The sequence below is a fragment of the Euphorbia lathyris genome, chromosome 1, assembly GCF_963576675.1.
Source record: "Euphorbia lathyris chromosome 1, ddEupLath1.1, whole genome shotgun sequence".
Classification (NCBI taxonomy): Eukaryota; Viridiplantae; Streptophyta; class Magnoliopsida; order Malpighiales; family Euphorbiaceae; genus Euphorbia; species Euphorbia lathyris.
This window is the reverse complement of record NC_088910.1, coordinates 109,443,631-109,468,617: the sequence shown is the minus strand read 5'-3', so window position 1 is coordinate 109,468,617 and position 24,987 is coordinate 109,443,631. Positions and strand designations below refer to the sequence as shown.

The window sequence follows — 24,987 nt, the reverse complement described above, 5'->3', positions numbered from 1 at the left end:
ACTCATATAATTAACAATACAACGAGCAAGGCAGTTGAAGGAACACCATATGAATTATGGATGGGCCGAAAGCCCAACGTTTCCTTCATGGAGATTTGGGGCTTTGATGCACATGTCAAGAAATTGATAAGTGGCAAACTAGAGTCCAGATCTGTTAAATGCCAGTTCATGGGTTACCCTAAGGAAACTAAGGGTTATTACTTCTACAACCCAGTTGAGAATAAAACATTCGTGTCTAGGTTTGCGATCTTTTTGGAAAAGGAATTCCTTTCCAAAGTAGACAGTGGCAGTGATATTGATCTCGTTGAGATTCAAGATTCACAAACTCCTGCAGCTTATGCTGAGGATGCTTTGGGAACCGATATAGATCCTCAAAACATTGAGGAGGCCAAACCGGTTATACAGGTGGTGTTTCAAGTAGATTCGTACAGAATTCTGATGAACCCTGTGTGTATATGAAATTCAGTGAGAGCATATCCACTTTCCTAATATTGTATGTCGATGACATACTGCTCATTGGAGGCTATATATTAACACTGCAAGATCAAGCAGTGGTTCAGTAAATGCTTCACAATGAAAGACTTAGGAGAAGCCGACCAAGATCTACAAGGTTAGATCCAACCGACTTTTAGGCTTGAGTCAGGTATCGTACATAGACAAGAATCCATCATGTACTCTATATTATGTACAAGGCCAGATGTTGCGTGTTGCACCAAATATGACTAGTCGGTGCCAGTCAGATCCCGATAAGGAATACTGGAAGATAGTCAAGGCAATCCTGAAGTACCTCAACCGTACCAAGGATGTTTTTCTTAGTATTTGATGAGTAGGAGGAATGGCAATATCAGGTTACACTGACTGAGGTTTTAAGGATGATAACCAGTCACATACTGGGCATGGATTTCTCCTGAATGACGATGCCATTAGTTGGAGATCCTTAAAGTAGCCAACCATTGCCGATTCTATGACGGAAGCTAAGTACATCATTGCATGCGATGATGCAGAGGAAGAAGTTTGGATTAAGAAGTTCATAACTGATTTAGGAGTAGGTCAAACTCTCCTAAGATCAGTTGATGTTTTTTGTGACAATAATGGGGACATAGCACAAGCACTGGAGCCCATGTCACACAAGAGATCCAAACGCGTACTTAGATAGTAATACCTTACCCGGTGAAATTACATTGTAGAGGGTTGACACTGAGAACAATGTCGTTGGTCAGTTTACCAAGGCAATTGGTAGTACTAGATCTATAGTGTTTAGGGCAATACCCGCTTGGAACTAGTTCAAGTGGGAGACTGTTGGTGTGCCCTAGTTCATAGGCATTGGTTCTTATAAAATGTATTTGTGTCACATTAATAAAGGCATTAATCTAGTTAATTTATATCTTGTGCTATAATATGAATAGAGAATCCATTGATTGATAATCGTAAAACCATATCCCAAGTCTATTCTATGATGGGAATGATTAGGACCACAGACTTGCATATTCGACGACTGTATGGTAGTAATTGATACTAGCCATAGCACTTGATAAGTCAGTTGTGAATATGAGTACATGTTATATACATGTGACTGGATCAATCCGCCCGAGAAAACTACATGCTGGTTGTGTCATTAGTTTTCTTAAGTAGGTCTCTAACTGTCTTCAGACTAGATTTCATTATAATATCAATGTGGGATCCGGTTCACTTTGACATACGCCTAACAGGTCTGTAACAGGATGCCAAATACGGGTATGATTGGGTGAACAGGTGAACGTGTTGGTATTGATAGTGAAGTGATGGAATTACCACTCACATAATACTGAGATGATATCATAAGCCACTTGATAAATGAGATTGATAAGTGTGTGGCCACACCCAGATAAGTAGTTTACTTATCTGATTCATTAATCTACTTAAGATCAAGAAATATCATAAACATCAGAGAGGATGACAGCCGCCATGCCTCTAGTTTATAATATCGATATCAAATGGTAAAAGAAGTTAAGAGACAACTACAGGGTCTCTGCATCTTTAGACTGCTGAAATAGCTGTATTGGTTAGGGGCAGTAATGGTTTGCTAGAACCCACTTACTGTCTGTGGGTCGTGAGCCCACTGCTAGCTAAGGACAGTCCCATAGGATCGTGCACATTGAACATCTGAGTTAGAACTTATAAAACGGTACATTGGAGGGATGAGATTAATTAATTGGTTGACAGTAAAATGTCAAGGTAATTAATTAGTGGTTAATTAATTGATTAATTGATACTTTGTATCAATGTAATTGATTAATGGATTTAGGTGTTGAGTATTTAATTGGTTAATTAGTTTACAAGATGTAATTAATTAATTTGTAAATTAATGAAATTGCATTCGTGAATAATTAATCAAACTAATACGTCAATTTATTAATTAGCGTTATTTATTTAATTGGGGTAATTAAATTTAATCTAATTGTAGCTAATTGCATAGAATAAATACTATTGGTATTTATTTAAGTGATTATGTTAGGATTAGATTAGTTTTGTAATTAACCAATTAACCCTAAACCAATTAGGTTTAGGAATAACTACACTATATATAATAAAAGCCTAAAACCTAAAACAAATTAATTAACTAATATATATGTTCGACCGCCATAGAAGAAAATCACATTTTGATTTTCGACACAGCCACCCAACATTGCAAAGTGGGAATTTTGGCTAATATCAGAATCTCTCCAGTTCTTCCTCGTTCTTCGGCTAGTACCGGTTCTAGCTCAATAGCTGTTCGTGCACCTGACTACGGAGATTTTACTACCTTGTGGATTCTTCAGCCGTCTCTAGAAGAGACAGTCCGGGTATGTTTATGTCCCTAAACGGATCAAAATGTTTTATTCAATCAATGGTTAACGGACAAAGATCAAACTATAAGGGATTAGAAATAAATTTTAAACCGCAATTCCGCTGCGCTACAGTTGATTAACCGGCTATAATCCCTAACAGTGGTATCAGAGTCATGGTTTAGTCCGTTTTATTGATTGAAAAATTAATATTATTTGGTTTTATTATTTTTCCAAATCAAGTTTTTGAAATTTCCTATTAATTCCTTGTGTAGAAATTGTTCTAGGAAGTTTTCAATTTTATTTCTGTCTGTATTTTTTGTGTGTTTAGTTCTGAAATTATTTTAATAATTTAGATTAAAAAAATACAGCCGCGTATTTTTTTGTTAAAAAAAGGAAAAAAAAATAGTTTCGGACACAGAATAGCAGTCGCGGTACTGCTGTCCGCGAACAGCAGCCCCGCGGCTGCTGTTGGGCGGACAACAGCACTACTGATGTCCGCCAAACAGTAGCCACGGGGCTGTTATCCGCGGACAGCAGCCCCGTCGCTGTCCCGGGTCCGTCAAGATTCAGAATAAGTCTAATTTTGGATTTAACAGGACTGATTTTAATCTTTAAAAATTTTTCACAGGTAATTTTAATAAAATCAGGGCCCTAATACCGTTTAATTTATTAAACGTGTGTTGAATGAAAATTAATTGGTATTAAAACATTTTTGATTGGCATGCATATTTAATTTTAATCGAATTGATAATTTTTGTAAAATTGAATATGGTTAATTTGTGAAATTGGCTCAATAGACTGTGACACCGGTTTAAATTGGGAGGGCTAAATTTTAGATATGTGACGACCCTAAAATTCAGTGGAAGCGAAATTGCAATTTTGCATATAAATGGATGTTAACCGTTTGGGCCTTTATGGGCCTTAGTCACATATGGTAAAATTGGCGATTTCACCCTAAGTAACTCGGCTTAACTTTATTAGATGATTTTGGAATGCCATTCATGCATTATATTTATATGTCTTACCGTGCAGCAATGTGTTATAGAGTTGTATGGGCCCTAAATTAAAGTCGGTTTGTAATTTAATTTATTTTGGAAAATATGGCCTGCGTGCCATTCTTTGATTAATGTAATTTTAGAATAGGTTCTATTCATAAAATTGTAATTGGTCGTGAAGAAGCCCAGATGGTTCAAGCCCATGGTGGGAGCCCAAGGAGAGTTCAAGCTAGCCCGTGAAGCTTAGATAGTATATCTAGTTTCACTAGGATGTATTATAAGGCCCATAGAGTCTCTATGTTTATTTTGATTATACAATTGCTTAGTATAACATGAAATATAAGTAGCAACGATCACCAGATCATCACCCGCGATAATCATATGTTAAAGCCGTTTCACTTAATTAATCCGGATAATAAAATATTGAGTCGTTAAAAAGTGCTTTCCAGATTCACACCTCTTCCTCCCAGGTAGTGCTACAGTGTATGACGTGCCCTACCAGGTATGCTGTAGTAATTATTGGGCCGTCGAGGGTTAGGATACTTCGGTATGGCTAACACGTGTATGGTGGTTGGACTCAACGTGGGTAGCATTAGCTCAGAGCGGGCCCTAAGCACGGATGGGATAAGTGTCACAAAGCCCATCAAACCAAGGGTCCTTACGGAGGATTGGATAGTTTATCCTACCAAATCGTCAATGGTCGATGGCGGAGCCCTAGCTCGGTCTATTGTTGATGGATTGTGGATCTTGGTCAAGACAGCCAAATAAATATCACAAATAACGAATTAAAATGGATTATTAATTTGATCTTTGGCTTAAGCCCTTTATTCTAACTCTAATGTAATTTTTCCACGTAGATTAAACTCCACATCAGAATTACACGAAAAGAAAAATTAAATGGCTGCAACAAGCAACAACTCACTCAGACCACTCCTGGAAAAGGAAAAGCTTTTAGGGACTAATTTCCTTGACTGGTCCAGGAACTTGCAAATAGTTCTTAGACACGAGTCAAAGGAATATGTGCTGACTGCTGCCTTACCAGCAGCTCGTCCTACAGGTCGGGGCGTAACCGTGATCAAATGGCGGAGTACGATCGACATGTTAAGGATGACAGAGATGTGTTATGCATTATGCTGGGTACCATGGTTCCTGATCTTCAGAAACAGTTCATGGAGCAGCACGCCTTTGAGATCATGGATCAACTGAAAAGGATGTTCCAAGATCAAGCTTGTCAGGAAATATACTTGACAACAAAGGCGCTATGCAGCACTACGATGCAAGCCAGGACTTCTGTTAGCACACATGTGCTAAAGTTGAAGGGTTTTATTGACACATTGTCAAGGCTTGGCTCACCAGTGCCTGCACAACTAGCAGTCGACATCATTCTTGGATCACTTCCGGCATCCTACAATCAATTTATCATGCACTACCACATGCAAGGCGTTGATAAGTCTGTAGTAGAATTGCATGGCATGTTGAAACTTGTTGAGCAATTCTACAAGAGGACACCAGAAGTGTTGCTGGTTAATAAAGGGAATGTACCTAATGGAAAGGCCAAGTCTAAGTACAAAGCGAAGGCCCAAAAGGCCAAGCCCAAGGCTAGGAAGGCGGTAGCTTCTAAAGGTAGGTTGGCCTCAGCAGATGATATCTGCCATGAGTGCAATGAGAAGGGACACTGGAAAAATGCGTGTCCAAAGCTAAGGGAGAAACATAAGGATGAAGCTTTTGGTTCAGGTATTTATGTTGTTGAAATTAATCTGGCTATTTCTACATCTTGGGTTGTAAACACTGGATGTGGTACTCACATTTGTTCAAATGTGCAGGGACAAAGAAATAGGAGATTGATGGGATCTGGTGAAGTGGATCTTCGAGTCGATAATGGTGCTCATGTAGAGGCCTTAAAGATCGAAGATTATTCTTAGAGATACCTAGTGGATTAGTTTTAGAAATTAGAAATTGCTATCTTGTACCTACAATGCGCACGAATATTATTTCAGTTTCAATATTGGATATTTATGGTTTTAATTTTTAATATTGGACGTGGTATGGTTTCTATACATCGTGGCAATATTGTTTATGGAACCGCATTTCTAGAAAATGGTTTGTATATCCTTGATCTAAAACGTAGTGAATCAATCTATAACATAAAAGCTGAAAGGATTAAGATTAATGAACTTAATCCTACATATATCTGGCACTAACGTCTTAGCCACATAAATGAGAAATGCATAACTAGGCTTCTCTCTAGTGGAGCGCTAGGGTAGGGTCATTTGACATGCAATCTTATGACATATGTGAATCTTGTTTAAGAGGGAAGATGGCAAAGGCGCTTTTCACCAAAACTGGTGAAAAGGCCACAGAGCTGTTGGAGCTGATACACTTAGATGTATGCGGTCCAATGAGCACCAATGCTGGATCTGGTTTTCTGTACTTTGTTACCTTCATAGATGACTATAACCGATACGGGTATGTGTATCTGATGAAACATAAATCTGAAACTCTTCTGAGATTCAAAGATTTTAAAAATGAAGTAGAAAATCAACTTGGAAAGAAAGTAAAAGTGATCCGGTCTGATAGAGGGGGCGAATACTTGAGCCAAGAGTTTGTCTCATTCTTGAGAGAGTGTGGGATTGTTTCCCAACTCACTCCTCCTAGTACACCACAATGGAATGGAATGTCGGAAAGGAGGAACAGGACCCTGCTCGACATGGTCCGCTCAATGATGAGTTAAGCTTCTCTCCCTATCTCCTTTTGGGGATTTGCTTTGGAAACTGCTACTCATATAATTAACAATACAACGAGCAAGGCAGTTGAAGGAACACCATATGAATTATGGACGGGCCGAAAGCCCAACGTTTCCTTCATGGAGATTTGGGGCTTTGATGCACATATCAAGAAATTGATAAGTGGCAAACTAGAGTCCAGATCTGTTAAATGCCAGTTCATGGGTTACCCTAAGGAAACTAAGGGTTATTACTTCTACAACCCAGTTGAGAATAAAACATTCGTGTCTAGTTTTGCGATCTTTTTGGAAAAGGAATTCCTTTCCAAAGTAGACAGTGGGAGTGATATTGATCTCGTTGAGATTCAAGACTCACAAACTCCTGCAGCTTATGCTGAGGATGCTTTGGGAACCGATATAGATCCTCAAAACATTGAGGAGGCCAAACCGGTTATACAGGTGGTGTTTCAAGTAGATTCGTACAGAATTCTGATGAACCCTGTGTGTATATGAAATTCAGTGGGAGCATATCCACTTTCCTAATATTGTATGTCGATGACATACTGCTCATTGGAGGCTATATATTAACACTGCAAGATCAAGCAGTGGTTCAGTAAATGCTTCACAATGAAAGACTTAGGAGAAGCCGACCAAGATCTACAAGGTTAGATCCAACCGACTTCTAGGCTTGAGTCAGGCATCGTACATAGACAAGAATCCATCATGTACTCTATATTATGTACAAGGCCAGATGTTGCGTGTTGCACCAAACATGACTAGTCAGTGCCAGTCAGATCCCCATAAGGAATACTAAAAGATAGTCAAGGCAATCCTGAAGTACCTCAACCGTACCAAGGATGTTTTTCTTAGTATTTGATGAGTAGGAGGAATGGCAATATCAGGTTACACTGACTGAGGTTTTAAGGATGATAACCAGTCACATACTGGGTATGGATTTCTCCTGAATGACGATGCCATTAGTTGGAGATCCTTAAAGTAGCCAACCATTGCCGATTCTATGACGGAAGCTAAGTACATCATTGCATGCGATGATGCAGGGGAAGAAGTTTGGATTAAGAAGTTCATAACTAATTTAGGAGTAGGTCAAACTCTCCTAAGATCAGTTGATGTTTTTGTGACAATAATGGGGACATAGCACAAGCACTGGAGCCCATGTCACACAAGAGATCCAAACGCGTACTTAGATAGTAATACCTTACCCGGTGACATTACATTGTAGAGGGTTGACACTGAGAACAATGTCGTTGGTCAGTTTACCAAGGCAATTGGTAGTACTAGATCTATAGTGTTTAGGGCAATACCCGCTTGGAACTAGTTCAAGTGGGAGACTGTTGGTGTGCCCTAGTTCATAGGCATTGGTTCTTATAAAATGTATTTGTGTCACATTAATAAAGGCATTAATCTAGTTAATTTATATCTTGTGCTATAATATGAATAGAGAATCCATTGATTGATAATCGTAAAACCATATCCCAAGTCTATTCTATGATGGGAATGATTAGGACCACAGACTTGCATATTCGACGACTGTATGGTAGTAATTGATACTAGCCATAGCACTTGATAAGTCAGTTGTGAATATGGGTACATGTTGTATACATGTGACTGGATCGATCCGCCCGAGAAAACTACATGCTGGTTGTGTCATTAGTTTTCTTAAGTAGGTCTCTAACTGTCTTCAGACTAGATTTCATTATAATATCAATGTGGGATCCGGTTCACTTTGACATACGCCTAACAGGTCTGTAACAGGATGCCAAATACGGGTATGATTGGGTGAATAGGTGAACGCGTTGGTATTGATAGTGAAGTGATGGAATTACCACTCACATAATACTGAGATGATATCATAAGCCACTTGATAAATGAGATTGATAAGTGTGTGGCCACACCCAGATAAGTAGTTTACTTATCTGATTCATTAATCTACTTAAGATCAAGAAATATCATAAACATTAGAGAGGATGACAGCCGCCATGCCTCTAGTTTATAATATCGATATCAAATGGTAAAAGAAGTTAAGAGACAACTACAGGGTCTCTGCATCTTTAGACTGCTGAAATAGCTGTATTGGTTAGGGGCAGTAATGGTTTGCTAGAATCCACTTACTGTCTGTGGGTCGTGAGCCCACTGCTAGCTAAGGACAGTCCCATAGGATCGTGCACATTGAACATCTGAGTTAGAACTTATAAAACGGTACACTGGAGGGATGAGATTAATTAATTGGTTAACAGTAAAATGTCAAGGTAATTAATTAGTGGTTAATTAATTGATTAATTGATACTTTGTATCAATGTAATTGATTAATGGATTTAGGCGTTGAGTATTTAATTGGTTAATTAGTTTACGGGATGTAATTAATTAATTTGTAAATTAATGAAATTTCATTCGTGAATAATTAATCAAACTAATACGTCAATTTATTAATTAGTGTTATTTATTTAATTGGGGTAATTAAATTTAATCTAATTGTAGCTAATTGCATAGAATAAATACTATTGGTATTTATTTAAGTGATTATGTTAGGATTAGATTAGTTTTGTAATTAACCAATTAACCCTAAACCAGTTAGGTTTAGGAATAACTACACTATATATAATAAAAAGCCTAAAACCTAAAACAAATTAATTAACTAATATATGTGTTCGGCCGCCATAGAAGAAAATCACATTTTGATTTTCGACACAGCCACCCAACATTGCAAAGTGGGAATTTTGGCTAATATCAGAATCTCTCCAGTTCTTCCTCGTTCTTCGGCTAGTACCGGTTCTAGATCAATAGTTGTTCGTGCACCTGACTACGGAGATTTTACTACCTTGTGGATTCTTCAGCCGTCTCTAGAAGAGACAGTCCGGGTATGTTTATGTCCCTAAACGGATCAAAAGGTTTTATTCAATCAATGGTTAACGGGCAAAGATCAAACTATAAGGGATTAGAAATAAATTTTAAACCGCAATTCCGCTGCGCTATAGTTGATTAACCGACTATAATCCCTAACAAAAGGTTGGCTCAAACTCTAGATCGAATCAGACTCAAGCCTGACTGTGCAATTACTCAAAAATCACTCAAAATCAGTCCCAAGACTATAAGGCAGCAATGGTTGAATTGTTTACAATTATGCTCTCAGATGGAACTCATCGTAACTCACATTTACCGCGAGGGCAACAGACCAGCGGATGCGTTGGCTCTCTTTGGGGTCACGGCTTCATCTCTATTTTGGTGGCACTTTGCTCCTAACTTCTGTCAGGCTTTTGTTTTTGATGATTTATGTAACATTTCTCATTTACGCATTCTTTGACTCCTTCTTGTACCATTCTTTCTTTTTTTTAATAATATTTAGGTTTGTTTAGGCTTGCCATAGGGGGTGCCAACACAGTTGGGATGTCCGAATGCAAGTTTGAACTCGTCCCAAATATTGAGATGTAACCTTTTATTGAAAAATTGAGATGTAACATTTCTAGTGGTGATCCAACCAATAAATATTATCGTCTAATTATTAATTATTAATTACTTCTCATTTATTTGTTGACAAATTATTTGGTGGACCAAGGGTAGTAGTGATCCGACAACCCAAATGATGACACGTCAGAGGTTTAGCTGACATGTCAACATTTGGATAACTGGAACCAATACTGGTCCCGATCCATCATGAATTTTTTTAGATGAAATTATGTGGCAGGTTCGTCCAACATTAGTTTTCCTAGTTTAAGGGTAAGGTTCGTGGCTTTCAGAAAAGAATAGGTGATTCCCATCGGTTTATCGATAGAAGAGGATTACGGTGTAGCCGTGGCAATCGGTGCAGCCTGAGGTAGGTTAACGACCACAACCACCACCACAAGGACATGTTCTTTATTATCTCCCTCTTTTAAAAATAATAATTATAATATTATTAAAAAATATAATCAAACCGAGTTTGCTCATAAGCCTTTTATGAACATTAAAATCAAACTTATTCATGAACTTATTTATGAACTTGTAATCAAATATGCTTTCAAGGTTTTGAGCTGAACCTTTTCATGCTCTAGTTCGGCTCGTTTTATAAATCGAGCTGAATACGATTGAGCGTTTATCGAGCCAAGTGACAAGCCGCACAACCCTGATATCAAAGTTAGATTTAAATTAGTCAAACTCTTCTATTTATTTCCTCAAATCGAATAATAACTAATTCTTAAAAATATGGTAAAAATAATATAATGAAATAATTATAATAAAATATTATAAAATTATTAGGAAATGAATCTTAATTTAGACATACATTCCATAATGATATATACGAAGGAAATGAAAACAGAAAATTGGTAGAAAATTGAAACAAACATGCTTGACTTGTTCTTAACTAAAATCTTACCATTAATTCTAAACAATAAACGACTAAAATTATAAAAATAGCATGCTTGTAGAAATTATCGCAAATTGAATGATAAATTACAAGTATAAATATATCTAGTAGAGTAAGTAGAAAATTAAGGGAATTGGAAAATCATTAAAGATGAGTCCAATCATCAATTATTTTACAATTCCCTTCTTATTATTGTTAGGTTCAATTGTAGAGGCAGCTATCTTCGATATTACAAAATATGGTGGTAAAGCTAGTCAAACCTCAAATATCGATCAGGTTATTAATTTGTGTTTATACATCAATATTATCTTCATTTCAACTAAAATCTTCCATCAAACTAATTAAAATGCTATATATATAACTTATTTTTCCTTTACGCTTTATGATTTGTAGATATTAATTATGCTTATAATATGTATATTAAGTTATAGTTTTTCTTAATTATTTCTCCAAAAATATGTTACAATTTTTATTTACTTATAAATTCGTCTTTATTTATATAGAGCAAGGTGACTTTGTCATTATTATTGGAACCATCCGACAGTAATTAATTTGCAAAGTAATTAGTACTTTATTAAAAATGAAGCAACATGATTGTTACCCATTAAAAAGTAAAAAAATTGAAACCTTAAAATTTGATGTCCACGTAGGATCCTATCGAATTGTCTAGAATTTCAAATCAGTTTGATACGTAATATCTGAAGATCATCCTTTCTTGAGTACTTATTTTACCGAAGGAGATAAACATGTCTTTTGAATTTTCTCTTATTTCTGTTAGTATTAAAAAGGTTCATGAATGATATTTGAATGTGTAATTTTTTCAATTTTGACAAAAAAAATCAGGATTTGATAAAAACTAATAGAAGGATAATATCATTTTATGAAGACATTGTTGGAACTTGCTATGTTTAACTTTGTTTATACTATACAATAAAAGCATATACTTTGATAAATTCAAATAATTGATTCATAACTTTATTTATAGGCGTTGTTGAATGCTTGGAAAGAAGCTTGTGGAAGCCCATCATCTAGCGAAATTCTTATTCCGAATGGGAATTATTTATTAGGGGAAATATCTTTGAATGGTCCTTGCAAAGCTCCAATAGTTCTTGTTATTAAAGGAAATCTAAAAGCGCCAAATAGCCTTGCAGCTCATACAGGAGACTATTGGATTAGAGTGAGTCATGTTAATAATTTCAGAATTACAGGAGGTGGCATATTAAATGGTGATGGATCTAGTGCATGGAAACACAACATTTGTCAAAAGAACCCTAATTGCAAGAATCTTCCCATGGTATGATTTTTTCCTCTTCTTTTTCTTATTTTTATATTGATAATTTCTTAACAATAACGTAACTAAAATCATTATAAGTATTTCTAAAAATATTTTTTCTTTTCAGAATCTTAGGCTGGATTACGTTGAGAATGGCACGGTGGAGAACATAAAATCTATGGATAGTAAGAATTTCCATTTCAATCTATTAGAGTGTCGTAACATAACTATCAGACGCGTTATAATACAAGCACCCGCAATGAGTCCTAATACAGATGGAATTCATATGGGACGTTGTGAAGGAATAAATATTGAGAGTACTAAAATTGGTACCGGCGATGATTGTATTTCAATCGGGGATGGTAGCTCAAGAATTAACATTGTTGACGTATCATGTGGACCTGGCCATGGAATTAGTATTGGAAGTTTAGGGAAGTATCAGAATGAAGAACCTGTGAGCGGGGTATCAATTAAGAGATGCGTTATCAATAATGCAGATAATGGTGTTAGGATCAAAACTTGGCCAGGAATGTATAAAAGCATTGCATCTAACATGGTGTTTGAAGATATTACCATGAACAATGTCTCCAATCCTATCCTCATTGATCAAATGTATTGCCCTAGCAATCATTGCAATAAACAGGTAAGAGAAAAAAGAAAGAAAGTATTGTTGCACCCTTAATAAGTATTAAGAGTATAACTACTTACCCAAATAAAATAAGAATAATTTTCTTTTTAACCACAATACTTCTAATATAAATTTTATTGTATTATTTCAGAACATTTAACTTTTTATGTGTTTTTTGATGATTTTGCCAGACTCAATCCAATGTCAAGCTCTCCAAAATTTCCTTTAAAAATATAAGAGGCACTTCTTTTACTCCTAAAGCTATTCAACTAATTTGTAGCAAACAATATCCATGTGAAGAAGTGGACTTGGGTGGCATTAATCTACGATACGTTGGTAAAACACCGAGTCGTGCAATAGCAGAATGTGTCAATATCAAACCCAAATTTACAGGGCCTGTCTTACCAGCCGGATGTTAAAATTAAAGAGACTTGTATATATCTCTCTTAGGATTAGGGCTTTCTAAGATTCTTATGATGTAAATATATCTACAATTGTATCTTAATAAAACATTTTATTTTCATTTGTTCATAAGTGAATTAGATCTATTTATACATTACTGAATTAGGTAATGGTGTTACTATGGCTTGAAAAACTTTATGTCCTTTTTCGATTAACATTTTAACCTGGACAATTCAAAAGTTTGACCATAAATCTATTAATAAACTATTAACCTGCTAATATCATGTTGGTTTTCTCTTAGTAATTTTTTTAATTAAGATGAAATGTACAAGCATAAAAAAGTTGTGGACAAATTCTTGGCCTATAAAGGTATGTTTGAGACGTGTCCTTGGTCAATAGTGCGTATTCTTCCAGTATCTCTTTCTATCATAATCCAATCCTTTGAAGGAAAAATTTTAGATTTCAATCCATGTGTAGGTAACATGTTATAAAGGAGTGTTGGTACAACGTGAATGGTGAGGATTTGGATGTTCAAGCAAAAATTGTAATTATTGTTAAAGCATTATAAGTTCTTGGAAATCGAAGGCCCTTGATGATACAACAAACAACTTATCAAAACTTGAAAATGGTTGATGCTAGAATATCTCCCCGGATTGTAAAGTTATTAGATAAAGAATAAGTGAAGTGGCATTAGAGTGCTAAAGTATAATGGTTGAATGAAGGTGATCATAATACAACTTCTTTTCATGTTAAAGCTATGGCTAAGAGACGAAATAACAACATTCAAAGGCTTAACAATGCACGTTGGAAGGATCCTATAATATTGTAGTCGAGGAACCAAAGTCTAATAATAGTTTGTATATTAATTTCTGACATACTCGTGCACAAGAAAATCTCTTGAACTTAAAATATGTACACCATAAGCTCATTTCATGTTAAAAATACCACTTGAACTAAAACTTTAAATTTATAGTTAAAGTCCAATATATATATATATATAATAGTTAGGTTATAATATAAATACTTATAGAATAAATATTTATATTTCTAATTTTTATTCTAATTAGTTTAATTAATTTATGGCTAATTATAATGTAATTACCATTACACTAAAAATCAATTAAACAATTAACCCAATATGTGAGAAATTAATTTCATTGTAAAAAAAACAATTAACTCTGGGATCGGATTGACTCTATTGCTCACCCGCGACATTGTTCGGACCATAGCCCCCTGGTTATCTGATGCTCTTCAGTTATTAAAAGGGTTGCTCGGTTTCGTTTCTTATCTATGTGGTTAACTCACCTATCACTTAAGGAGATTGTTGCCAACCACTGGGCTTCGGCACATCTGTCCCAGCCCCCTACACAGTGGCTATGTCATAAGTTGAAATCCCTTAGGCCTATTTTGAGGGCATGGAATCAAACTGTTTTTGGTAGAGTGGAGGACAACATCAAAGCCGCGCAATCTCGACTTCAGACCATTCAATCGGATATGGAGATTATGGGGCTTTCCGCGGATTATCGAAACAGGGAGGTTGTGGCGCTAGCGGAATTGGATATCCAACTGTTTAGATAGGAATTGTTGCTGAGGGAAATGAGCTGAGAAACTTGGTTAAACGCTAGTGATCGCAATTCTAGTTACTTTCACAGAGCTGCAAAGATTAAAAAGGCGCAACAAGGCATCAATGGAATTCTAATTGACGGAGAACCCGTTTTTGAAGATGACAGGATCGCCCAACACGTGGTGGATTACTACAGGACTCTGTTTACTATAGGACTTTGTGATTTTCGAAATTTGCAAGTTAGAGAGAGAAAGAGAATTTGACTCCCCTAGTTCGTGGACAAGAATTCATACGGCTTCCATCGATCGATTAATTTCATCTATCTCCTTTTTCTTTGATCTTGTGTTGATTAATTAGAGGCAATCTATTTTGGTTGCATCTTATACGGTTGATTCTAACTTAATCTCACCGTGTTTTATTGTGTGCTTGGGAACTCGGAGAAGAGTTGTGGGCACTTCATTAACAACGGTAGACTGTTCTTCAAAAGGTATTTCTTCTTATCCCTCTTTATATGAAATAACGATTAACGGATCCTATGGTTAAATGAAAGTAGACTAAAATTTTTATATTTCCGCTGCTATACCTTAGCCTAATTCCCAACAGATTTGTGGTCGGACCCTTGATGCAGGGGGGCTCGGAATTAAAAATTACAGAATCTCTAACGAGGCTATGCTGGGAAAGCTTTGTTGGGACCTAATTCAGGGGGACTCTTTCGTGATTAGACTGCTGAAAACCCGATTCCTTTATAAAATAACTATTTGACTAATTCAAGTGTAGGGGCGTCTTGCAAGGTTTGTTACACAACCCTCCGTACTAATATCCGCGGGTGGATTGGATCTCTCTCTAATCTTAATTTCTGGACGGACACATGGGTGGATTCTACGGTGGCGAACCAATTGAATATCACAGAAAAACGGCAGACCGACCTCTACAAAAATGTCGAGGAATTTTTAGACGGTGATCAATGGATCAATATCGACTTTCTGGCCCTTAGCGTCCATAACAGCGTCTTGCAGGTAAGTGGGGAATTGACGAGATGGATTTCTATGCCCAGATCCCATCGGCGAGCGGCGCCTACACGGCCAAGGACTTCTATAACCTTAGGGCCAACACGGTTGATAAGGTAATTTGGGCTCCTTTTATTTGGCGCGGATGTATTCCTCCATGTAGGTCGACGTGCTGCTGGAAACTGCTCCACGGTAAACTTGCAACTCATGATATTCTGTAGAAATTTGGCTTCTACTTGGCTAGCAATTGTGTTCTTTGTAACGGAAGCGTGGAATCCTCAGACCACCTGTTTGTGACCTGTAATTTTGCGGCTGCACTATGGTGCTTTATTTGCTCAAGATTTGAGTTGTCCATGCCTCGCGCGTCTAGTATCGTGGACTTTTTCTCTGCCATTCTTCGATGTCGGGTTCGGAAAGGCGCTGTAAAGGCTTAGGCTGTGGGTGTCGTGACTTGCCCCTGGCTCATCTAGAAGTTCCGAAATAACACCATCTTCAATGGCGAGCTGCCTTCAATCCAAAATGCTATCGCTGCTCTTGGTTTCCATCTGCAGGGAACACAACCGACGTCAGCCCGCCCTCCTCCGGCTCCCAATATCATCCAGGTACGGTGGCTTGCTCCAGGCACTGGATAGATAAAAGTAAATACGGACGGTTCTTGTTCGGGTTCCTCCGGGGCAGCAGGCGTGAGCGGAATTTACAGAAACGACAGAGGCTTTGTGAAAGGTTGTTTCGCCCTTTCGATTCCTGATAGCTTTGCGTTCATTGTAGAGCTTCGGGCAGTGATTTTAGCGGTAGAAATGGCTTGGGAGAAAGGTTGGCTCAAAATCTAGATCGAATCAGACTCAAGCCTGACTGCAATTACTCAAAAATCGCTCAAAATCAGTCCCATGGACTATAAGGCAGCAATGGTTGAATTGTTTACAATTATGCTCTCAGATGGAACTCATCGTAACTCACATTTACCGCGAGGGCAAGAGAACAGCGGATGCGTTGGCTCTCTTTGGGGTCACGGCTTCATCTCTATTTTGGTGGCACTCTGCTCTTGACTTCTGTCAGGCTTTTGTTTTTGATGATTTATGTAACATTTCTCATTTACGCATTCTTTGACTCTTTCTTGTACCATTCTTTCTTTTTTTTAATAATATTTGGGTTTGTTTAGGCTTGCCATAGGGGGTGCCAACATAGTTGGATGTCCGAATGCAAGTCTGAACTCGTCCCAACCTTTCATCAAAAAAAGTATAGGGAGTAATGAATTGGATGAATGAAAATTGAGATGTAACCTTTTATTGAAAAATGATACATGTAAAGAAAAAACTTGCAAAGTCTAATAAATCATAGTCAATAATAAAAAATATTTTTCCAACGTATTTCTAGTGGTGATCCAACCAATAAATATTATCGTCTAATTATTAATTATTAATTACTTCTCATTTATTTGTTGACAAATTATTTGGTGGACCAAGGGTAGTAGTGATCGGACAACCCAAATGATGACACGTCAGCGGTTTAGCTGACATTTCAACATTTGGATAACTGGAACCAATAATGGTCCCGATCCATCATGAATTTTTTTAGATGAAATTATGTGGCGGGTTCGTCCAACATTAGTTTTCCTAGTTTAAGGGTAAGGTTCGTGGCTTTCAGGAAAGAATAGGTGATTCCCATCGGTTTATCGATGAAGAGGATTACGGTGTAGCTGTGGCAATCGGTGCAGCCTGAGGTAGGTTAACGACCACCACCACCACAAGGACATGTTCTTTATTATCTCTGTCATGACCCGAACCTAGCCATGACCGGCGCATAAATTAAGATTAACTCAATCTATGCTAGCCTCAAATTCAAAGTACAAATTAATACTTGTTTAACTATTAAAAGCTTCTAGCCTGATGATACAACTTAAACTATGAAGAAGTATATACCATAAATTTATCCAAAAGTCTCCAAATCAGTACAATAGCAATATCTAACTAATAATATCCTCCTTCAACATCGAACCCAAATGTCTGCGCAGCTATAGAGATCTTAATCTGAAAAATATAAAATCAACGTGGTATGAGATTTCCGTCTATGCGAGCGAAAATCTCAGTGAGTGATAATCATAGCACAACAGATGGGAAACAGGCAGATATGCAGATAAGTTTCAAATTTGCTTTCAGAATTTATCAAACATGATGGTGCAGAGAAATCAACAAAATTTGTGATATTTACTCAATTCAAGTAAATTGAATAATAACAAATAATTTTCAGAAATTATCAAAACCACGGTACAGTAACATCAGAGTGATGATATTCCACATCACCAAAGGCCAGATAACAGACACAGATGGTAGTGCTACCAGATTCAGATACAGAATGTCTTCACTGACCTTATGCATGATTCTAATACGACTGATACAAAGACAAACACATACACAGATAAAACAATGACAAATAATGCAAGCCTAATATGAAGGCCAGTGAGACATGAAAATAGATACAGATAATACTGAGCACATGTACCGGTTTTAAAGTGTGTAATTTATATCTCATAATATTTTTGACATAACTTCAATATCCAGATGACAGAATTCGAATAGAATTTTAGATTTTCAATACAAATGGTAACAGATAAATCAATCGATTAACAAAATTAAATATAATCTCAAAGAATTTTTTATTTCCAAATAAGATAAATGATATCAGATAAACTAATGTATAAAGGGCCTGTTCCCAAAAGCCTACGCTCTAATGCAGAGAATATTTGACAAATAAATTTAAGCTCAAGAAAGGGTTTTATTGTCTAACTAGAACAAATAACATTTTTAGGAAAGTTCATCACTACTGTTTTAAAGGAACGAAAAGAGAAGATAAATTTAAAAATAGGATAGAACTATATTTATCAAACGTTTTAATATTAATCACTAAAGGACAGAAAGATGTTTTAAACGAAATACTTTTATCAAACAGATTAGATAACTTAAATATAGGAGAATAAAAAGGTAGTAGATTATTATTAACAAAATAAAATAATTAATCCAAACCCACTAATTTAAAAAAAAAACGAAACATTGACATTTTTTTTTGTTTCTTTTGTATGTAAATTACATAGTAAATTTTAATATATAAAAGCCATACATTTATAAATTATTATAGTATAAAAAAAAACTTAAATTTACTAATTAGTATTATTTTCAAAGGCAAATAACTAAAAATATACATGTAATTAGAATTTTTTTTTGAACCATCTCTAAAATTCGGGATATTACAATCTCCCTCTTTTAAAAATAATAATTATACTATTAATAAAAAATATAATCAAACCGAGTTTGCTCATAAGCCTTTTATGAACATTATAATCAAACTTATTCATGAACTTATTTATGAACTTGTAATCAAATATGCTTTCAAGGTTTTGAGCTGAACTTTTTCATGCTCTAGTTCGGCTCGTTTTATAAATCGAGCTGAATACCATTGAGCGTTTATCGAGCCAAGCGACAAGCCGCACAACCCTGATATCAAAGTTAGATTTAAATTAGTCAAACTCTTCTATTTATTTCCTCAAATCGAATAATAACTAATTCTTAAAAATATGGTAAAAATAATATAATGAAATAATTATAATAAAATATTATAAAATTATTAGGAAATGAATCTTAATTTAGACATACATTCCATAATGATATATATGAAGGAAATGAAAACAGAAATTGGTAGAAAATTGAAACAAACATAATTGACTTGTTCTTAACTAAAATCTTACCATTAATTCTAAACAATAAACGACTAAACTTAAAAAAATAGCATGCTTGTAGAAATTATCGCAAATTGAATGATAAATTACAAGTATAAATATATCTAGTAGAGTAAGTAGAAAATTAAGGGAATTGGAAAATCATTAAAGATGAGTCCAATCATCAATTATTTTACAATTCCCTTCTTATTATTGTTAGGTTCAATTGTAGAGGCAGCTATCTTCGATATTACAAAATATGGTGGTAAAGCTAGTCAAACCTCAAATATCGATCAGGTTATTAATTTGTGTTTATACATCAATATTATCTTCATTTCAACTAAAATCTTCCATCATACTAATTAAAATGCTATATATATAACTTTTTTTTTCCTTTACGCTTTATGATTTGTAGATATTAATTATGCTTATAATATGTATATTAAGTTATAGTTTTTCTTAATTATTTCTCCAAAAATATGTTACAATTTTTATTTACTTATAAATTCGTCTTTATTTATATAGAGCAAGGTGACTTTGTCATTATTATTGGAACCATCCGACAGTAATTAATTTGCAAAGTAATTAGTACTTTATTAAAAATGAAGCAACATGATTGTTACCCATTAAAAAGTAAAAAAATTGAAACCTTAAAATTTGATGTCCACGTAGGATCCTATCGAATTGTCTAGAATTTCAAATCAGTTTGATACGTAATATCTGAAGATCATCCTTTCTTGAGTACTTATTTTACCGAAGGAGATAAACATGTCTTTTGAATTTTCTCTTATTTCTGTTGGTATTAAAAAGGTTCATGAATGATATTTGAATGTGTAATTTTTTCAATTTTGACAAAAAAAATCAGGATTTGATAAAAACTAATAGAAGGACAATATCATTTTATGAAGACATTGTTGGAACTTGCTATGTTTAACTTTGTTTATACTATACAATAAAAGCATATACTTTGATAAATTCAAATAATTGATTCATAACTTTATTTATAGGCGTTGTTGAATGCTTGGAAAGAAGCTTGTGGAAGCCCATCATCTAGCGAAATTCTTATTCCGAATGGGAATTATTTATTAGGGGAAATATCTTTGAATGGTCCTTGCAAAGCTCCAATAGTTCTTGTTATTAAAGGAAATCTAAAAGCGCCAAATAGCCTTGCAGCTCATACAGGAGACTATTGGATTAGAGTGAGTCATGTTAATAATTTCAGAATTACAGGAGGTGGCATATTAAATGGTGATGGATCTAGTGCATGGAAACACAACATTTGTCAAAAGAACCCTAATTGCAAGAATCTTCCCATGGTATGATTTTTTCCTCTTCTTTTTCTTATTTTTATATTGATAATTTCTTAACAATAACGTAACTAAAATCATTATAAGTATTTCTAAAAATATTTTTTCTTTTCAGAATCTTAGGCTGGATTACGTTGAGAATGGCACGGTGGAGAACATAAAATCTATGGATAGTAAGAATTTCCATTTCAATCTATTAGAGTGTCGTAACATAACTATCAGACGCGTTATAATACAAGCACCCGCAATGAGTCCTAATACAGATGGAATTCATATGGGACGTTGTGAAGGAATAAATATTGAGAGTACTAAAATTGGTACCGGCGATGATTGTATTTCAATCGGGGATGGTAGCTCAAGAATTAACATTGTTGACGTATCATGTGGACCTGGCCATGGAATTAGTATTGGAAGTTTAGGGAAGTATCAGAATGAAGAACCTGTGAGCGGGGTATCAATTAAGAGATGCGTTATCAATAATGCAGATAATGGTGTTAGGATCAAAACTTGGCCAGGAATGTATAAAAGCATTGCATCTAACATGGTGTTTGAAGATATTACCATGAACAATGTCTCCAATCCTATCCTCATTGATCAAATGTATTGCCCTAGCAATCATTGCAATAAACAGGTAAGAGAAAAAAGAAAGAAAGTATTGTTGCACCCTTAATAAGTATTAAGAGTATAACTACTTACCCAAATAAAATAAGAATAATTTTCTTTTTAACCACAATACTTCTAATATAAATTTTATTGTATTATTTCAGAACATTTAACTTTTTATGTGTTTTTTGATGATTTTGCCAGACTCAATCCAATGTCAAGCTCTCCAAAATTTCCTTTAAAAATATAAGAGGCACTTCTTTTACTCCTAAAGCTATTCAACTAATTTGTAGCAAACAATATCCATGTGAAGAAGTGGACTTGGGTGGCATTAATCTACGATACGTTGGTAAAACACCGAGTCGTGCAATAGCAGAATGTGTCAATATCAAACCCAAATTTACAGGGCCTGTCTTACCAGCCGGATGTTAAAATTAAAGAGACTTGTATATATCTCTCTTAGGATTAGGACTTTCTAAGATTCTTATAATGTAAATATATCTACAATTGTATCTTAATAAAACATTTTATTTTCATTTGTTCATAAGTGAATTAGATCTATTTATACATTACTGAATTAGGTAATGGTGTTACTATGGCTTGAAAAACTTTATGTCCTTTTTGGATTAACATTTTAACCTGGACAATTCAAAAGTTTGACCATAAATCTATTAATAAACTATTAACCTGCTAATATCATGTTGGTTTTCTCTTAGTAATTTCTTAATTAAGATGAAATGTACAAGCATAAAAAAGTTGTGGACAAATTCTTGGCCTATAAAGGTATGTTTGAGACGTGTCCTTGGTCAATAGTGCGTATTCTTCTAGTATCTCTTTCTATCATAATCCAATCCTTTGAAGGAACAATTTTAGATTTCAATCCATGTGTAGGTAACATGTTATAAAGGAGTGTTGGTACAACGTGAATGGTGAGGATTTGGATGTTCAAGCAAAAATTGTAATTATTGTTAAATCATTAAGTTCTTGGAAATCGAAGGCTCTTGATGATACAACAAACAACTTATCAAAACTTGAAAATGGTTGATGCTAGAATATCTCCCCGGATTGTAAAGTTATTAGATAAAGAATAAGTGAAGTGGCATTAGAGTGCTAAAGTATAGTGGTTGAAAGAAGGTGATCATAATACAACTTCTTTTCATGTTAAAGCTATGGCTAAGAGACGAAATAACAACATTCATAGGCTTAACAATGCACGATGGAAGGATCCTATAATATTGTAGTCGAGGAACCAAAGTCTAATAATAGTTTGTATATTTATTTCTGACATACTCGTGCACAAGAAAATCTCTTGAACTTAAAATATGTACACCATAAGCTCATTTCATGTTAAAAATACCACTTGAACTAAAACTTTAAGTTTATAGTTAAAGTCCAATATATATATATATATTCTGACATACTCGTGCCCAAGAAAATCTCTTGAACTTAAAATATGTACACCATAAGCTCATTTCATGTTAAAAATACCACTTGAACTAAAACTTTAAGTTTATAGTTAAAGTCCAATATATATATATATATATATATATATATATATATATATATAATAGTTAGGTTATATAAATACTTATAGAATAAATATTTATATTTCTAATTTTTATTCTAATTAGTTTAATTAATTTATGGATAATTATAATGTAATTACCATTACACTAAAAGTCAATTAAACAATTAACCCAATATGTGAGAAATTAATTTCATTGTAAAAAAACAATTAACTCTGGGATCGAATTGACTCTATTGCTCACCCGCGACATTGTTCGAACCATAGCCCCCTGGTTATCTGATGCTCTTCAGTTATTAAAAGGGTTGCTCGGTTTCGTTTCTTATCTATGTGGTTAACTCACCTATCATTTAAGGAGATTGTTGCCAACCACTAGGCTTCGGCACATCTGTCCCAGCCCCCTACATAATGGCTATGTCATAAGTTGAAATCCCTTAGGCCTGTTCTGAGGGCATGGAATCGAACTGTTTTTGGTAGAGTGGAGGACAACATCAAAGTCGCGCAATCTCGGCTTCAGACCATTCAATCGGATATGGCGATTATGGGGCTTTCCACGGATTATCGAAATAGGGAGGTTGTGGCGCTAGCGGAATTGGATATCCAACTGTTTAGATAGGAATTGTTGCTGAGGGAAATGAGCTGAGAAACTTGGTTAAACGCTAGTGATCGCAATTCTGGTTACTTTCACAAAGCTGCAAAGATTAAAAAGGCGCAACAAGGCATTAATGGAATTCTAATGGACGGAGAACCCATTTTTGAAGATGACAGGATCGCCCAACACGTGGTGGATTACTACAAGACTCTGTTTACTTGCAGTTCGTCTATTACTGATCAGGAGCCTATCCGAAATGTGATTCTTGCACTTGTCAGTGAGCTGGATAATGAAGGCTTAATTGCTCGTTCATCGACTAATGATATTAAAGCCACAGTTTTTTCTCTAAACAAGGATAGCGCTCCTGGTCCTGACGGTTTTGGCGGGATCTTTTATCAGCACTTTTGGTCAATCATCGGGACTGATGTTTGCAATATGGTCTCTGATGCGTAATTCGTCTAGCGGTGTGTGTTTACGGATGTGGTGTGATATGAGTGTGCTATGGGACTATGGATGTGGTCTTTTCTAAGTGCTCTAAATTCATTAGACGCAACGACTACTTAGGGGCAAGTGTACCCCGTCGTATCAAGTAATAATCCGGTTAAGACCGGGTATCGAATCCACGGGATTTATAATTACAAGTATTAGACGACTCGATTTCGTATGTTATTTAAGCGGTGATTACTTTGGAGGAAAGTAAGACACAACTACACATTATTCCTAACTATTGGCGACACAGACTCGTGTAGCTAAAACTCTACGAAGTGGGGGTGTGTGTGATAAGTTATAACCACGATAGATAATAACTCCAAATGTATACGGATAATGGTTTACTCTTGCAAAGACGACCAAGTGTAGCAAGACCGACCCGTGAAGTACTTAGACTACGTGATTCCTAGTCAAGGCGTGTCTAATGCGGGGGAACTAGAAATTAGGGCCCGTAAGTTCCGTGGCTTGTCAATTCCTACGGTTTCCGATTTGTCACTTCCGGTAGGGCAACACCTATATAATTCCCAAAAGATAACCCGAATGGCGGCGGTAATCGCGTGCTCCTACACAATAATCAATTATCAATATCAAAACAAACAATAAACATTAACACGTAAAGGGAAATGGAGATTATAAACCATGAATTATAAATATGGAGAATGTTTAGATGAAATACAACCACGCCTAATACATAGGAAGAGTACAAGCTAATTAGCAAGTAAAAAGGGAGAATTCGCCCTTGGAACTAGCTAACCGGACTCAAAGCCGTCTCCTAGGTCATGGAGGTGGAACTCTCGAGCTTGGTGACGAATGATGGAGCGGAACTTCGATGGAACGCCGGAACAACCGAACAAGCTCTCGAGGGGGAGAGTTTAACTACAAAATCTGAATCTAAATTACAAGGAAAGAAAAGAGTATAGTATAACTCTCTAGTATGCAATTGGTGTCAAATGAAGTTCAAGAACTATCTATTTATAGGCATCAAGCAAGGGCAGGTTGGTAAT

At 35.5% G+C, this 24,987-nt stretch overlaps 2 protein-coding genes across 2 annotated transcripts; both read left to right on the top strand.

Annotated features, from left to right (window-relative positions):
* The first annotated feature begins 11,025 nt into the window (after window positions 1–11,025).
* LOC136213321 (exopolygalacturonase-like) lies at window positions 11,026–13,268 on the top strand. The gene is made up of 4 exons (XM_066002821.1): window positions 11,026–11,160; window positions 11,870–12,178; window positions 12,285–12,800; window positions 12,977–13,268. Exons 1-4 carry the CDS (start codon window positions 11,035–11,037, stop codon window positions 13,202–13,204), a joined length of 1,179 nt encoding a protein of 392 aa, XP_065858893.1. The 5' UTR covers window positions 11,026–11,034; the 3' UTR covers window positions 13,205–13,268.
* Window positions 13,269–19,629: 6,361 nt separating this feature from the next.
* Window positions 19,630–21,841, top strand: LOC136213305 (exopolygalacturonase-like). Its single transcript, XM_066002820.1, has 4 exons — window positions 19,630–19,764; window positions 20,475–20,783; window positions 20,890–21,405; window positions 21,582–21,841. Exons 1-4 carry the CDS (start codon window positions 19,639–19,641, stop codon window positions 21,807–21,809), a joined length of 1,179 nt encoding a protein of 392 aa, XP_065858892.1. The 5' UTR covers window positions 19,630–19,638; the 3' UTR covers window positions 21,810–21,841.
* Window positions 21,842–24,987: the final 3,146 nt, after the last annotated feature.

Coding starts and splice junctions, on each gene's coding strand:
- LOC136213321 (XM_066002821.1), top strand. CDS start 11,035: ATGAGTCCAATCATCAATTATTTTACAATTCCCTTCTTATTATTGTTA. Junction 11,161..11,869: donor AAACCTCAAATATCGATCAG/GTTATTAATTTG, acceptor CTTTATTTATAG/GCGTTGTTGAATGCTTGGAA. Junction 12,179..12,284: donor ATTGCAAGAATCTTCCCATG/GTATGATTTTTT, acceptor TTTTCTTTTCAG/AATCTTAGGCTGGATTACGT.
- LOC136213305 (XM_066002820.1), top strand. CDS start 19,639: ATGAGTCCAATCATCAATTATTTTACAATTCCCTTCTTATTATTGTTA. Junction 20,784..20,889: donor ATTGCAAGAATCTTCCCATG/GTATGATTTTTT, acceptor TTTTCTTTTCAG/AATCTTAGGCTGGATTACGT. Junction 21,406..21,581: donor GCAATCATTGCAATAAACAG/GTAAGAGAAAAA, acceptor TGATTTTGCCAG/ACTCAATCCAATGTCAAGCT.